General features: G+C 44.0%; 1 protein-coding gene and 1 long non-coding RNA gene across 4 annotated transcripts in view; one reads left to right on the plus strand and one right to left on the minus strand.

The window, feature by feature from the left end:
• LOC118084685 (uncharacterized) overlaps positions 1-9,504 on the minus strand; it is a 65,750-nt gene extending 56,246 nt beyond the window's left edge. Inside the window, exons 1-3 of the long non-coding RNA XR_015949770.1 lie at positions 9,369-9,504; positions 8,627-8,668; positions 5,764-5,815 (exon numbers count right to left, since the gene is read on the minus strand). This is a non-coding gene — a long non-coding RNA (uncharacterized LOC118084685). The remainder of the gene's footprint in view (positions 1-5,763; positions 5,816-8,626; positions 8,669-9,368) is intronic.
• Positions 9,505-10,794: 1,290 nt separating this feature from the next.
• The window catches only part of PTCHD1 (patched domain containing 1), a 49,110-nt gene continuing 42,217 nt past the window's right edge, over positions 10,795-17,687 (plus strand). Inside the window, exon 1 of one of the 3 annotated variants that reach the window (XM_035114412.3) lies at positions 10,795-12,953. In XM_035114412.3, the coding sequence (XP_034970303.1) occupies positions 12,525-12,953 (429 nt within the window). In that variant the 5' untranslated portion in view covers positions 10,795-12,524. The remainder of the gene's footprint in view (positions 12,954-17,687) is intronic. The other 2 variants (XM_088668710.1, XM_088668709.1) reach the window with 2 other exon arrangements.

Genomic DNA, 17,687 nt, shown 5'->3' on the forward strand with positions numbered 1-17,687 from the left:
CACCTCCTGGCAAATAGAAGGGGAAGAAATGGAGGCAGTGAGAGATTTTACTTTCTTGGGCTCTTTGATCACTGCAGATGGTGACAGCAGTCACGAAACTAAAAGACGCCTGCTTCTTGGGAGAAAAGCAATCTTAAAAAGCAGAGACATCACCTTGCCGACAAAGGTCCATATAGTTAAAGCTATGATTTTCCCAGTAGTGATGTATGGAAGTGAGAGCTGGACCATAAAGAAGGCTGATCGCCGAAGAATTTATGCTTTTGAATTATGGTGCTGGAGGAGACTCTTGAGAGTCCCATGGACTGCAAGAAGATCAAACCTATCCATTCTTAAGGAAATCAGCCCTGAGTGCTCCCTGGAAGGACAGATCCTGAAGCTGAGGCTCCAATACTTTGGCCACCTTGTGAGAAGAGAAGAGGGCACAAGGAGAAGGGGACGACAGAGGATGAGATGGTTGGACAGTGTTCTTGAAGCTACCAACATGAGTTTGACCAAACTGCGGGAGGCAGTGGAAGACAGGAGTGCCTGGTGTGCTATGGTCCATGGGGTCACGAAGAGTCGGACACGACTAAACGACTAAACAACAGCAACAACAATTTATTTTTGTATATGTTCAACAGATTTATACGGTAGGCTGCCTTCCTTCCCACTAAGAAAAATTAGTCCCAAGCAGCTAACAATATCACTGTTGTTGTTGGCTATGAAGCTTGTTGGGTGACCCTCAGTGACCCTAATCAACCTCCAAAAACTATTGGGAGAATAGAGCAGCTTAATCTCACTGATGTTGCTTTGAGGGAGGGCAAGGTTCTTGTGTCAGAAGCATAGGCAAAGGACTGCACTCCTCACTTGGGTCAGTTCACAAGGTGCAATTTGCTAACAATGGTGCTGTCAGGGGAGGATTTTAGGGCAGAAGTCCAAAGCCCCACTCAGCAGAATGAGGAGGGCCCTCAAGCCCAGCAGGGACAGCTTAACACATATGTGCAACACTATATAAAGTACCAGGACACGGGTGGCACTGTGGGTTAAACCACAGAGCCTAGGGCTTGCCAATCAGAAGGTCAGCAGTTCAAATCCCCACGATGGGGTGAGCTCCCGTTGCTTGGTCCCAGCTCCTGCCAACCTAGCAGTTCGAAAGCATGTCAAAGTGCAAGTAGATAAATAGGTACCGCTGTGGCAGGAAAGTAAACGGCGTTTCCGTGTGCTGCTCTGGTTCGCCAGAAGTGGCTTTGTCATGCTGGCCACATGACCTGGAAGCTGTACGCCGGCTTCCTCCAATAATGCGAGATAAGCGCCGCAACCCCAGAGTCGGTCATGACTGGACCTAATGGTCAGGGGTCCCTTTACCGTTTATATAAAGTACCGGTAGGTTTGGGAAACCTTTGGGCCTCCAGATATTGCTGAACTACAACTCCCATCATCCCTGGTTATTGGTTATTTCCTTGGGCTGATGGGAGCTGTACTTTATCTGGAACATCATTCCCCACACCTGCTCTAAAGAGTCTCCCCACTGCTCCAGTAAGACCACTGAGTCCAGAGTCTAAATATTTCCTAACTAGTTACAAGTAGGTAGCCGTGTTGGTCTGCTGTAGTCGAAACAAAATTTAAAAAAATCCTTCCAGTAGCACCTTAGAGACCAACTAAGTTTGTCATTGGTATGAGCTTTCGTGTGCATGTATCTGAAGAAGTGTGCATGCACACGAAAGCTCATGCCAATAACAAATTTAGTTGGTCTCTAAGGTGCTACTGGAATGATTTTTTTTATTTCCTAACTGATCCACTATTCACTACTGTCAGGGCTGGTTCAGCTGCAGGTCAACATGGAGACTCAAAGACGAGCTGTAAAGTTGATTCTTTATTCAAGGAAACAGAATACAAGCAGAGAAACAATGGCAAGACTGGCTCCAGTAAAAGAAGTTGCCAGAACTGGCCACTTGGGCCTTCCACTTCCCTCTAAGTCTCCTCCCCATCTGGCTGTTTTCCCTGCAGTCTTAAACTCTGCTGGGTTGGGGTGAGGGCTGCCCTATCTGTGCTTTTTGTTCTGCTACATGCAAAAATCTATCAGCCCTTGGAAACAAGTGGGAAGGGGGAGCTGAACACAGCAGAACTGGCAGGCTCCTGTGAATCTGTTACAGCTTCAGGCCCCACACCTCCCCCTCAGCCATAGCTGCCAAGTTATCCCTTTTTTAAAGGGAAATTCCATTATGCTGAATAGGCTTCCTCGCGAGAAAAGGGAAAACTTGGCAGCTATGCCCTCAGCTTCCTCTTCTTCCTCTCATTCATGCCTGTTGCTTGTTCAGCATCCAACCATACTGCTTGCCCTTCAATCTCTGACCTGTCTTCTGTGTCCCACTGCCAGTCCCCTGGTTCCAAGCCTTCCTCTTCCGAGGCTTCCCTAGCGGGTTCTCCAGCAGTAGCCTCCCACCATTCCTCATCGTCCCTGACATCTCCTGACAATGTTCAAAAGTTTGCTAAAGCTCAAACCAGTTTTTCAGTCAATTGCGATAAGGTAGAAATCTTGCCCTACCAACTGGCCTGATATCCACAAAAGGTTTATCAAACTGGAGTGTCTGGCCCTACTTGAATGTGTGCCAAGTTTACAAAATGGAAGGTAGCCATAGGCGTTTTGTCTGAGCAGACAATGCTTTCTAGTCAGCAGCAGAAAAAGCCAGACATGGTGTATTTTCTGCAGGCTGCTGCACTGTGCATTCTAACGTCTTTTCTCTGATCTCTTAGCAATCCTGATGGCAGAGTTGAAGATACAGGGGGATTTCAATGCCCCAAAAAACTTCTCAGCAGTCCTGAGATCTCAAAAGTATTCAACTTCCTTAACTAGAGCTGAACCAAAATTTCTCAGGCGGCTTTTTTTTTCCCAGAGAAAAATTGTGAAGTTTTTCTTTTGCTCACCACCCCCAGAAAAATAAAGGTACTTTGCAGAATTTTCTCCTAATATTTTTCATCACTTTTTGTGGCAGCTGCCATTTTCTCCTGCATAATGCCCTAGAACCATGCTAGATCTGACACATTGCAAAATGGTGGTGAAGCTGCCCACAGAGTTGTTGTTGTTGCTGCTGCTGCATCATGTAGCAGAAAAACGAAATAAAACTTGGGGCGGGGGAGGAGAGGAAAGGAAAGAGGTTGTGCTAATAATGCTGCTGCTGGTGAGCCTCACCCTCAAGAAACTGATGGAGAAATTGTCCTTCAGCAAAATGGTCCCCTCGATTTCTCTGCCCACAAATAAGGGGCATTTTCAAGAGGCCATTTTTGCACAGCCCAGTCGTAACATTGTTCTCTTCTCTTACTTATCTACACTTCCTTATTGTGTTACTTCTCCTAATACAATGGGGGTGGGGTATTTTGTTGCTGCTGTTGTTATGTTCTGTATTTTGTGTTTTTATACTGTAAATTGCCCTGTGATGAAAGGCAATGTATGTATGTATGTATGTATGTATGTATTTATTTATTTATTTATTTATTTATAAATAAATAAAACAAAACAAAACAAAACAAAATCAATCAATTAATTGATATAAAAAACACCAAGAGCTATGCCACTCAAGCCATTCCCATAAGGGAAACAGTAACATAAGAAGGCCTTATACGCGATTCAACTCACATGCCTGGATTCCTGTCTTTTCAACACCAAGGGAAGACTTTTTATATTTTCCCAGGCCTTTTAATTATATGTTTTAAGTGCAATTAAGATATGACCACTAATTGCTTTTCTCCCTTTCTGGTTTTTAATATTGCTCTTGCTAGCCTGTTTTTCTGCTGCTTTCTAAGTTTTCTGTTATTTGCATTGTGATAGATTTAATAAGATTGGATTGCATTTCTGTATCTTATTGATCATTTCAAATCACCCAGAAGACTTGGTTGAGGAGCAGTCTAGAAATGAAATAATATAAATTAAATAACATCTGGTGATGCTTCACTTGTGGCAAAATCATTTCAGCTTCCCTTATTTTGCATTATTTACTGCTTCCTTTCCATCCTTTACCATGTTTCATATATTGTCAGACTTCTTCTTCCCATTCCCCTCATCTCACTGCACTGCCATCTCTGCATGTTCTTAATTAGGTTTGTAAGGTCTCTAGGAACAGGAGATGTCATTATGTGTTTTGTAAAACATTGTGTGCATCTGCTAAGCAATACAATGAATAAGTAATAGGAATCTTTTTCTTTCTTTCTGGAAGTTAAAAACTCCATTGCCATTTAAAGACTTTCTGTTTATTAACCATCTTGCTTTTCGGTAATTTATTAAATCAGTTAAATTTAAATATATTCTCCAAATCTGAATACCTTTCTTAGTACCGTATCTTGTTATATGAAGGACCTGGCAGGGCCCAAGATTTGACGATAACAAGAAGTAACATTGACACAAGGGAACCAAATTTGAGAAAGTTCATATTAATGACACTTTCTGTTTCCTGTTACTGCCATTATGTCCCCAGGTTACTTATAGGACTCAAGACCCCACAGTTAAACCATGAACAGGCTAGCTGTTTTCTTGCAAAACGTGAAGTAGATTTCCCCTCATATACAGTATTTTCTTTCCCTAGCCCACCTCATAAGACTAGTTCACAAAGGAAGGAACATGATTTTTCTCCCCCAGGCACCGAGTCTCTTGCCTGTGCAGTTGGCAAGTGCCATGCATCAAACACCTGTAAGCCTCCTACAAGATCCCACCACATGCAGAAAAAGAAGGGCAGATCCATTGCGCTGCTGTGTGCATACCTAGACATGGGCAAAGAAGGAATCCTGTAGAATTATCCACACAGATGTTTTGCTTCCTCACAGGCAACATGCTAAGCACAATGAAGACAAACCAGTCTCCTTCTATGATTCTTTTCGTAAACATGCTATCCTCATCTTAATACAAGGGTTCACACTGAAACAGCACTGGATTTAGGATGGTGCGGGTGGATTTCCCACACAGTGTGCTGAGCCGAGGAGTTGCAAAATTGAGAAGATCCATAATTGAGAAGATACATTTGGGGGCACCAACTTTTGGTCTTGCACAGGGTGCCATATAACAATAGATTACCAAAGTCCGCCCCTTGTGATTTGCAGCAGTTGGTATTCATACTCTCTCCAACAGCAGAGGTAGAAGATAGCCATCATGACCTTCATTGATAGCCTTATCCTCTATGACAGCCTTATGCTAGTTGAATGCTGCCGAACCCTGTTTGTACATAGGAATGTGTTAGGAGGACAGATCGTGGCTGAGTGATAGAGCACATGCTTTGCATGCCACAGAGGTCTGTCTGTCTGGCTCAAATAGCAGATGATGGTAAAGACCTTTGCCTCAGGACCCAGAGAGCTACTGCCAGCAGAGCAGACAATATTAGGCTAGATCAGGGTTTCCCAAACTTGGGTCTGTAGCTGTTTTGAGACTACTGGCCCTGCTGGCTAGGGATGATGGGACCTGTAGTCCAAAAACAGCTGGAGACCCAAGTTTGGGAAACTGTGGGCTAGACGGACTACTAGTCTGACCTTCCTGTTAACTTCTAGTCAAAACCTTTAGTTTCCTGAATTCACTGGAATGATAACTGGAGCAATGGCTTTTGTTCCAAAAACATAGCCATTCCCCTCAAACATAGTCATATGCACTATGTTAATTAACAGCTGCATATTCAGCAACGTGTCATTTTTATTTAAGCACAATATTAATTTAACCCATAAACTGTATAGAGTGACAAATGCTAAATGCATTCTAAGACAATGATCCTGCCACTTGCATTTCTGAAAAGGAAAACAAAGACATACCCTTGACTTCCGTGTCTGCATCTTTCCACATCATGCTCATTAGCATCCAAGCCTGTGAATGTTAATTGGAAATTTATTGAGAGGAATTAGCATATTGATACAGTGGTAATGAGAATTAACTATGAATTATGAAAATTGATACACTGAGGTTATCTAACCCTGAACATCAGAACCTGGCAATTGAGAAACTGATTGGCTATTAGACCTCTGTTCAATAGGTGCAAAGAATCGTCTAATGAGGAAACAATTTTTTTTCATACTGGGGCAAAAACTGTGCCACTCAAATCACTGGATATTTTGTGAATGGCTTTAATGGGCACTGGATCTGACATGCAATATGTTGCGCTTTAATTTGCTGAGACAAATCTATGTTAGCATACTTGGTAATAATAATGGTTTCATTTGTTTACAACAGTGGCTCTCAGTGTCGTATTGTTGGAAGAACCCTGGGGAAGGAATGACAGATGGATACACCATGTCCATAGGAACAATTATGGAACAGACCTGCTGCCGTCTCTCCATTTTTCCTCCCTTACCTGTCGCCACATAAGCTCTGTTTTCTTTATTTTCCATTATTCCCTTGCCTGTCTCCCCACCCCCACATCCTACTCTCCTTCTTGTCATATATCCTTAGTGAAGTAATCTTTCCTTATTATAGGCCCCGCGGAATTCAAATCTCTATATGCTTTCTAAGGCTTATCACCCATTGAACTCAATGGGACTCATTTCCAAGTAAACACGCAGCAGAGCAAATGCTTTCTGCTGTGTCTCCCATCACATTTGAACAACCACGGTTAGCTATACGTGTTTCATTCGTTCTGGAGCTTTTGCTGATATAATATTCTGTGTAGTGAGCCTCTGAAGCATGTGACACTTAAGATGTGATTACATTAGCACACTTTGCCTTTCCCAGAGATGATAAAAGTGGAGTACAATAGAAGGCTGGGCGCCCAATCATGCTAATAATACATTCACACAACCACTTCAGCACACCAAGGTTGTCATTCAGCACACACAGAGGTGTCGTGTGATGGTTCAGGAAACCATACAGAAACTGGATTTCGGTCAGTGTTATCAGTTACGTTTCTTTGGGCTTTTGTATTTTTTTCTTCAAATGATTCCACAGAACACATGGGTCAGCACTCTAAAATGTACCAAATTCCTTCTCTGTGATTCGTAATGATGCTGTACTTGATGAAACCTTAGGATCCAAATTATTATTAGACAAACTAAGGAGTGTGAAATTTGTAACTGAAACCGTCAAAGTTTACTTATATAGTATCATTGGTACACAAAATGTTTCCCTGAGACAAGCAAAACAGATTAACTTGGGGAAAGAGGAGAATGTAAAAGTAACAAGCACTTAAGACTATTTTCATGAAATGTATTCATTTATCATACTGATACTTCTGATACTGATACTTCCACTTTTATTCAGAATAAGGGGGCTTACCATCCAGAAAGGTACAAATTAACAATAAAACAAGAATAAAATTATATCAAATGTTTAAAAAAAAACCCTGCAAATGTAAGAAATGCAGTCAAATTTCCATTAAGAGCAACATACTTGCAGGGTCTACTGGAATAAAAAAAATATTGCTGCCTGTCAAAAAGTAAGAAGAAAGGGGGCTGGTACACCTCTCATGGGACTATTCCAAAGTCTGGTGCCATAGTAAAAAATATGATTACGCATCCTAAGAAAAGACCTAATGCCACCTTTGCCAACCTGGTGCCTTCCAGATCTTATGAACTACAATACCCATCAGCCCCAGTCAGCACTTTGCTGGCTGTGTGTCATAGGAAATGTAGTCCAAAACATCTAGAGGGCACCAGGTTGGTGAAGGCTAGTGGAGGAAATAGAGAAAGATAGCTAATCTTATTTTATTTATTTATTATTTTTAAAATGTGTGCTACAAGTTAGATTCCACATATGAAAAAGTGGCACTCTAGTAAAATAAAAAAATTCCTTCAGTAGCACCTTAAAGACCAACTAAGTTTTTATTTTGGTATGTGCTTTCATGTGCATGCATGTATCTGAAGAAGTGTGCATGCACACAAAAGCTCATACCAAAATAAAAACTTAGTTGGTCTTTAAGGTGCTAATGAAGGAATTTTTTTATTTTGCTTCGACTCAGACCAACACGGCTACCTACCTGTAACTGGCACTCTAGTGTCACATAGGCTGTCTTCAATGAAAGCATCTTACAAATATTATAATTATCATATATTAGTATATTGCTATTTTATTTGTATGTATATTAAACTGAAATCACCATTGCTATTTTCTGTGCAATATTCATACTTCTGAGTTTCAAGTTAATTTTCTTACTTTAGCCTTATCTTATATTTATCAAATCTAAATTAATCTATTTCTCATCCGTTATTTGAATACTGAAAATTCTGCTATTTAATTTTTTCAAATTCATCTTCAATTCTTATATCATGCTCTTTTATCATGCTCTTTGAGCTTACTCACTGATAACTAGAGCTACCAACTATATTCATCATTTGCAAGCAAACCATCTGGAGATATATCTGGAATTAACAGAAATCTCTAAAATATGTAATTACTTTGAAAGATCTTCCATACAAAAGTCTTTATATTTCATTAAGTAAAAAAAAAAAAGCAATCCTATAAAGCCATGGAGCCTATTTAAAAATTATTTGCTAATGAAATCCATTATGTTCTCAGAGTACAATAATTGAATTCTGTGGGATTTACTCCCTATACCTAAGATACAAGAGCTTAATTTTAGGATTAAACCTTATTTTAAATATTAGCCCACAGAAAGTGTGTACACACACACACACACACACACACACAAAAATACTGATATAGTCCAATAAATATTGGATGACATACCCCAAGACTGGAACACTTCTACATATGTGGTGATCCTGTTCCCTATAAGACAATTGTGGAACTTAAGTTATTTGCTTAAATTGATAAAAATGATAAGACAAAATGTACCTGCATGTTTTGTCATGCTCCACTTGATCAACAAGACAGCTTGAACAAAGACTTTATTTTATTTTATTTTATTTTAGTTGTTCGCTAATAACAGCAAGCAAAGAACAGGAAAGAGTCAACTAAATCCCAGTATTGCCATGTAGAAGTTGCCATAATGTAAAACATGAAAGAAGTGAAGCTAAGCCAGAAATATTGTATGTTATCTGGCCTCCTTTCCTAAGTTATATGTCAAGTAGGAGGGGACTTTAGGGTTGCAGGATATAGTCTATTTCTTTTAGTAGAACCCAGAAGTTCAACAACAAGAACCAGGTACAAAAAGGCAGAACTACATACTGAGAGGAATCACTGAAACTAGTGGAGTTTAGCTGATGCATCAAAGCTTAGAAGCCTCAGGCAGTTGTGAAGGCACCAATCACTCAGGAGATGCAGCAGCACCTGAGAAGTCTAGGCACCATTGAGTAGGGAAAGCCTGCTCTCTGTTTGTTTGTTTGTTCCCACCTCTGTGCCATGCACAGCAATAACCACACCTCCATCTCTCAGTCGGATGGCAAAGTGTTGCAAGCTAGCTGGTGCTCAGGTGTCCACAAAAGTGGTTGGTTACAAGGAACAGCTGCCATTGTTTCTGGTCGCTCACCTGATCTCTGACTCTCAGAGGTGCAACAGATTGGGTATGCCCAGGACACAGAGGGGAGGAGTGCAGGAATCCAAGCAGGGAGAGTTGGCTGCTTGTGTCAGAAGGTGCCACCTCTTATTCTTCTCACTTGTGCTCCGCCCTCCAGAAGATGCCACAGTACCGTAAGAATTTGGGAAAGAGCCACAGCTGAGTAGGCCTGCTGCTCAGATCACATCTACTTTCACTGTCTCTTTCTCTCAATGTAGCAAAGGCTGGAAGACCTAAGAGAGCAGTCATTACAAGGAGTGGCTGCCACGGCTTCTGACATATACCATGCCTGCCCCTCTTTCTGAGGAGAATCTGCTTGCTCATTCACACTTTGCCAAGAAGACCTGAGCCCAGCGAGAGAGCAGGTAGAGTGGACAGAAGTGATGACCACTGCTGGCCATGCTAGGCCCAAACCCCACTGCCCAGAGGGAGGACCTTGAATGAACAGCTGCATCATAGCTGTCAAGTTTTCCCTTTTCTCACGAGGAAGCCTATTCAGCATAAGGGAATTTCCCTTAAAAAGGGGAGAACTTGACAGCTATGAGCTGCATGTGTCCACTTGCACACCCGACTTCTCCCAATCCTAGGATTTGGGCCCAATCCTAACTGCTGCACCACCCAGAGAAAGGGCAATGGGCACAGCTGGATGGCAGCAGAATTTACACTCTGAGCAAAGTGCCACAGGGAGGTAGGGTGGAAATGTTTTAGAAATATGTAAGAGCCACCTCCTTGGTTGCCTTCTTTCTCTTGGTGGGAAAGACTGGGCCAGCCCAGAGCCGGTCAAAGGCATATTGCTAAGAGTTCCCTTTAACCTGAAATTGGGCACAAGATTCAATATCTGTGGTTAAGCCCAGTTGCCCATTTCAATCCCAGACGCACCTAGATGGGACTGGGAATGTGAATCTGAATTCCTGGAGCACTGCTGTCAGTCAGTGCAGACAGCACTAATAAGCGAGATGGACCAATGGCCTTGCTTGGTCTATAAGGCAACTCCCTATGCTCCTGTGGGGAGAACTGGCTTTCATTGTAACTCGACGACCTTTTCTCCACATCCTTTCCCGGGAGAGCTGCCCTTTCGCCACCGCTTCTCGCCCCCTCCCTGTTTTTAGGGCATTTCCACTCATCCCAGTGACCCCACGGTTCCTTTTCCCAGGCGGGATTCCAGTGTTGCTCCTTCCGCCCACCTACCCAGGCGCGCGCCCGCGCAGGCGCTCCTCGACCGCGGCTGTCCCCACGAACCCGCCCGCCTCGTCGCGCCCCCTTCGAAGGAGAGCGGGAGTCTGAGACAAGCTCCGGGCAAAGGGTTAAGGGCACCGGCTTCGCGGTGGCTTCACGTTCTTAATGGGCATGTGCGCAGCATTCGCACATGCCCATTTAGGCTGGAGACTGGGCAGTTTCTGCTCTCGCACAGAGAAGAGCGTCGAAGCAGCAAAGCGCGGAGAGAGAGAGAGACGGAGAGATCGAGGCAGGCAGAGTCAGCGAGAGGGAAAAGGAGCCAGAGAGAGGAGAGCGGGGACGCCAGCGAAGAGGGAGCTGGAGGAATTGCCCAGACGTCTCTGGCTCCTGGCACCGAGAACCAGCGGATCCCTTCGCTATGCGCTGACAAAGAGAGAAGAGGCGGCAGCTTGACACCAATGAAATACACAAAACTGTATCTCTGCGCTGATCCGGGTCGCGAAGCCATGAGGGAGCCGTTCGCCCCGGCGGGGAGCAACCCTCTCCCGAGCGCGCTTCTTCGGGGACTCCTTCAGAGGTGAGCCGGGAAACTTTGCCATGCGCCACGTCGGTCCCAGCTCCGCGCCCGGCTCCCCTCGTTCCCTGGGCGATCCCCTGAGGCGGGTGGGCAGCTCTTTCGCTCGGACCCCACAAGCCGGCGGCGCCGACATGGATCTGACCTGAAGTAGCCTCGGGTCCCCAACAAAGCAAAACAAAAACCAAGTGCGGGATCCAGTCCTCGGAGCAGAAAACCCCGAGGCAGGCACGAAGAAGGGAGGGAGCCACCCACCTCCCTCTATGTGTTAAGATGAGGAGGAGGATTCGTCCCTGGTGATTCGCAGTCGGCTTCCAGCTAAGTTACCTATAAAGGTTATTTTAAATTAGTATTATTTAAAGAAAACCCTCCCCGGGAGGCTGTTTCCTGTATTGGTTGTGTTTCAAGCACCCCTCGGATCCTTGAGTCGCGTGAGAAAGCCGGCGGAGAAGGGGGCGAGGAAGCGCTGCTTTGCCTAGCCGCCTGCTCAGAGCCACCTGGGCATTGGCTAGTCATTTGTTAAAGCTCAACAACTGTCATGAAAAAGCCGCGGAGGAAACTGCCCCTGAACTCGCTCGCAAGTGGCGGCAGCAGCAGCAGCAGCGTGTGCTTTGAAACGGCGAGTTTCTCCCCCTGGGGCTTTTGGACTGAGGAAGAGGCGAGTCTCTTTCCTGTCATCGTTTAGAGACGCGGGTGGGGGAGGAAACCCATTCATTCAGTTCTGCAGGTGTGTAATCAGCCGGAGCCCCACGATCTCCTGTGGATCTACAACCGAGCAGCAGCAGCAACAACAACAAATCCCAGCACACCTCCCAAAGGATCAGGTGTCCAGGCTTCTGCGTGCGAAATTTATTATTATTATTAATATATATCTCCCTCCCCCATCCCTGCCCCCCACCATCTCCCTTCAAGCCGGGGAGCGGGAGCTCCACTGAGATTAGTCAGCAAGTGTGTCAAACCCCCATTTCGATCTACACACACACACACACCCCTCTCCTGGACCAACAAACAAAAACACCCCCTCTAAAAAAAAGAGGCACCCACCCACTTGGCTGGCAGAAAGCGCAACCACCCTCAAAAGAAACAAAGAGGTGTTGCCACCCATCCGATCTGGGTCTCCTTCCTTTATCCCCACTTCTGGGTGTTGCTTCCTCGGCGCCGTTGCCCTTTTCCCTGGAGAGTCTTTGTTGCTGTTTAAAGTCAGACAATGAGGCGCCGGGAAACTCCCCTCGGCAGCCTCCTAGACGGAGGCAAGCGGCTCTAGCGCCCGCCGTGCGCAGAGAGGCTGGCGGGGAGCGAGAGGCAGAGTTGCCTGCCTGGCCGGCCCCTTTCCGCCCGGAGGGGCAGCTGCCGCCGCCGCCGCCTGCCTGGGCTCCCCGATGGTTTTGTCTGGGCTCTGGCAGAGCCTCCGATCCCGTCGCGCGCGCCTCGCCCTCCTGCGCTGCTTCTGCACTAGGATGTTGCGGCAGGTCTTGCACAGGGGGCTGAGAACGTCTTTCGCCAGACTCGGCCACTTCATCGCCAGCCACCCGGTCTTCTTCGCCTCCGCGCCCGTGCTCATCTCCATCTTGCTGGGCGCCAGCTTCAGCAGGTACCAGATCGAAGAGAGTGTCGAGCACCTGCTGGCGCCCAAGCACAGCTTGGCCAAGATCGAGAGGAACCTGGTCAACAGCCTCTTCCCCGTCAATCGGTCCAAGCACCGGCTCTACTCCGACCTGCATACCCCGGGCAGGTACGGAAGGGTCATCATCACCTCCTTCGTGAAGGCGAACATGCTGGACCAACACCACACCGAGCTGATCTTAAAGGTAATGCCCGAGAGTGTGTGTGTGTGTAGTGGAGGGGAGAGAGGCAGAGATGAATCGCCCCTCTCTCCTGCACCCCCACTGCTTAAATCGTGGTAGATTTGCTTCTAAATGTGAACAGATGTGTCTGCATCATATACAGTATTTATCTACGCGGCTGTGTCTCTCTGGGTAACTGTTCCTTGCCCTGAGAATGCAGCTGCCAAGTCACAGCCCTGCAACAGTTGGGTTGACTCCTGGTTGCAGAACAGAGTAGAGATTTCCTCTCATCTTGGGAGGTGGTAAGGAGGAGGAGGAGGAGGAGGGGGTGGGTGGGTGGGTGTGGAAGATTTTGTGAATGAAGGAATGACACTTTAAAAACATTCTGCCTGTATTATACACAGATTGTCCCCCCCACCTCCCCCCCCTTGTTTCTATTGTGCAAGTTGAGTCAATAGCAGTTAGTTTTGCTGATCTGCAGTTCAACCTAAACTTCAAAATTGATTTAAGGGGATTTGTAAAAGTACCCATTGTGGGCTGCTCTGGACTTAATTCCTATAGAACAGTTTTTATTTTTATTTTTAAAAAACCAGCCTTAGTATTATAACAGCTCTTGCAAGTTTGGCAAAACCAGGTGTTGTTTTGTTTGAAATCTATTTCTTTTATGGCGTTCCACATGCTATTTTGACACACAGTTTCAAAATCAAAGGAATGGGTATATTGTTTGAATGGCGTCACTCTATAGATGTTTGCTATGTAGTATAATGCATGGTATTTCATTAGGTTTTACCTTCCTGGGTACATGTATAAGCGGTCCCGCCTATTTCAGTAGTCAGTCATAATTTGCCAGAAATAATTTCCATGTCTGTATTACAATATATACTCCAATAATTTTGAGCACAGGTTTAGAATAAAAATGCGAGAAAAAGCTGCAGGTGAGTGGAAAGAAGAACAATATGATGAAGAGGAGGAAAACAAATTTCTGAAACATGGAGAATTGTTTTAGAGGTGTGGCTATGACTAGCCCCGTACACGCTTTTCAGCATTAAACAACTGCACTGCATGTTTCCATTGCCTCTTTTGGGAATTGCCAGACAGTGATTTTCTGGAAACAGAAAAAAAAATGTTGACAGGTCTTCAGAAGACACTGCAAAGTAATCTTAAATGTTTTGACCTTTAGAGTCTCTCTCCTCAACTGAGAAAATGCATATTCATAGAGAGTCTTGCAAGTTCTACCAAACCATATGCTAAGCATTCCATGAGAGAATAGAATCAGTAATGCTAGCATTTATCTCACATTTAATTATTTGTATTTGAATATTGATATACTGGCCCAGAAATATCAAAAAGGTGATGTAGTTGGTGTCTTCCCATAGAAAAATTTCTGGCAAATAAGGAAACCATAGGGATGTCAATCCCTATTCCTTTATTCTCCCTGAGATACATTCTGTTATAAGTAGGCATAATATTAGCATAGATTTTATCCTGGTTTGCTAGCTCTAGAAACAAGACACGAATTACTCTGAATCTTTTCCAAAACCTTTTTATGCACAACATTATGTATCAGTGCAACTTAAAACTGATAGTTATGTCAGAAAGATTGATAATTATATCAGTGTTCTGTTGAACCTAATTTATAATCAGACTTTGGCCACTGAATGTTTATTGTTCATTTAATGAGATGATGGTAAACCACACACCACAGTCGCTTTTGACACCATGGACTTTTGCAGTTAGCTAGAAGTCATTAGGCATGCCAAATGTTCTCTGTTATTGAATAGTTGCCATCTATACATTGTGCAATGACCTCTGTCTTAACTGCTTCTCTTTGGGACTGGTGCCATGTTCAGGTGAATGTGTGGTTAAGCCCTTGAAGGATTCTGGGAAGTTGGGTTTAAGCAATGAGAGACAGGACATGCAATTCTCGACATGTTGTGGTCATGTGGCGTTGAATTGTTGAGCAGCAAAAGGAGGTAAGAGGTAGAGGATTATAGGAATTTAAGTTGTAATCCTAAACCCACTTTCTAGGGAGTAAGCCCCATTGGCTACAGTGGGATTTGCTTTAAAGCAAATGTGCATGGGGTCGCACTGCACGTCATCTGGTTCCCATAATGTTCTACCTTGTAGCTAAATTCAGAATCGTAGAATTGGAAGGGACTCTGAGGGGCATCTAGTCCAGCCCCCTGCAATGCAGGAATCTCAACACGCAGTCTCCCATCCAGTTTTAAACCATGCTGGACCCTGCTTAGCTTTCCAAATGTTTTGGCAGTTTTATTAGATGTTTCATTGACTACCTAATAGGCAAAAGTATGACGGGGAGCTAATGGCTGTAAGATTATTGAACATATTGTTTTGTCTTTATTCAATCTATGTCTTCTGCCTGTCTAGAAATGTTCTGTCCCCCTATTTTCCTTTCTCTTTTTTTCTCTGAAAGATGGCCATGGCACTACTGGTGCAACCCATCAATCAAAATTATTATTCCGCCATCTTAGGGAAGATCTCATGTCTGGAAAAGTCATCCCCACTTCTATAAGCAATACTGTATGAGGAAGGGCCAGGGTGGAGCAACTGCCTCTCATGCAGAAGATGCCAGGTTCAATCTCCAGATAGGGTCAATACTGATCTACGTGGACCTGGGATCTAACTTAGTATAAGGCAGCTTCTTATGTTTGCTCCTAAGTACTAGATGGAGAAATAGTAATGTTTTGATACAAAGCAGTTGTGTCTATCAATATGAGAATCCATGAGTTGAGAGGCTGTTGATTGTTTGATTTGAGCACTGTTTCCTGTGGGTGGCTAATGGTCTTGGGACATAAGGGCAGGGCTATTTTTGCAATAATGAGTCACCCTTAGAAGAGAAAGGGGGGGGAACCATGGAGATCAAACCAAGATCAGTGAGATTATATCATGGAGGGGAGGGCTATCAAAGGCTACCAGCCATGACAGCTCTGCCCTGCCGCTACACTTGAAGGCAGCAATGCTTCTGAATAGTAGTTGCTGGAAGCCACAGGAGAAGGGAGAGGGCTCTTGTGCTCAAATCCTGTTTGCTGGCTTCCCACAGGCATGTGGTCAGCCACTGTGAGAACAGGATGCTGGACTAGATGGGCTATTGGCCTAATCCAGCAGGCTCTTCCTATGTTCTTATCAGCAACTGAAGGCTCTCCTAGCTTAAGATGGACCTCAGATGTTAGTGTTACATCTGCAGCTCATTCTCCACTGACAAGTAAATTTTTAGCACGCCACACTCTCTGAATTGCTTGCTCATATTAGCAACTCTGGAATGAAGATGCTCTTTATATCTCAGACCCAGTTTGGACACTGCTGATTTCTGCCTTTCTTTTTAACAAGGATTTATAAACAAACTCCTCATTCACTGCTAAAAGATAAAATGAGTGAGGGGAAAGGATTGCAGTGTGTTTATTTTTTCACTTTGGTTAACCATGTCTGTTTTAAAATTTCAGTATAACCATAGAGCCAAGCTCCAGACTGCCACTTGCAAGTATATTTGGGCTGCTGTTAACAGCTACTGCTTTGCAACTAGTTTCTCTTTTTTGACAGGCAAAATGATGAGGAAAGACCACCAGTGTTCTTTCCCAAATCTAGCAGGTTTTCCCTCGTTCCTGACAAAGTCATCTACTAACTGAGAGGGGATTTTAAATGAGAAAACACAATCCTGTGTATGTCCTGCCATGTTCAGTGGAGTTTAATTTCTTAGTAAGTTTGTTTAGGATTGCAGTTTAAGCTGATACTGTCTAAACATTAAAAAAAAAGAAACTCACTGGACTTGGGTACAGTAATTTCCCAATGGCACTAGACATTTGTCAAATATTTAGTAGCACTGAAAGCTGATAAAATGAAAACTGGAAAGCAAGACCTGTATGTTTCTACTCATTCACAAGTCCCATTGAGTTCAGTGAAACTTATTCCTAGATAAGTATGTATATAATTGCAGCCTAAAATGTTTGTTTTATTTCAGGGTGCCTAGAAAATTAGTGCCTTTATCATAGCCTAAATAGATATTCTGGATAATGACAAAAACAACAACAGTGAAGTTATCTAAGGGGGCCAAAAGAGGCACATTAAACCTAAGCTGTATACCAGTGTTTCTCATTGACATGTCACAATCCTGAAAATACTTAGCAAAGCTGCTATAGTCTATCTAGAGCAGGGCTAGGGAACCCAGGAGTCCGGACCCTCCAGATGTTGTTGAACTGCAATTTGCATCATCACTGAATATTGGTCATGCTGGCTGCGGCTGCTGCATTTGTTAGGCCCCAACCTTTGATGCAGATAAACAAGACACATATTAACCAGTCCTTTTCTGCTGGGACAGGTGGCTATTGTATCATTTAGTCTTCTGAGAGTCTAGTGGGAGTATCTGTTTAGGATTAGGGTGATTTCTTGCTTGACTGGCGGCTAGTGCAATTCATGAAGGGCAAGGAGCCAAGATTGAAGTCTACATATGGGAAGATAATTTCTTGCATGTAGGTTTATAATGTAAAAGATGGTGAAGCCACGCTTTGCCACTACATGAATTTCTCCCAATAAGCGTTTGAAGCGTTTGGTATTTGACATTTGAAAATAGCCTGAAGCACACAAAAAGCAGGGAAATTATTCTTGCACAAAATCCCTACCTGAATATGGCCCATTAGCTTGCCAGATCTTATAGTGGCATCTCTCCTACAATCTAGCTTGGAAGGCAAATCACAGGGCCTATATATCCACCTCAAAGAGCTAGGGCTGATATTGAAAGGTTGT

The sequence above is a fragment of the Zootoca vivipara genome, chromosome 4 (assembly GCF_965207765.1).
Source record: "Zootoca vivipara chromosome 4, rZooViv2.hap1.1, whole genome shotgun sequence".
Taxonomy (NCBI): domain Eukaryota; kingdom Metazoa; phylum Chordata; class Lepidosauria; order Squamata; family Lacertidae; genus Zootoca; species Zootoca vivipara.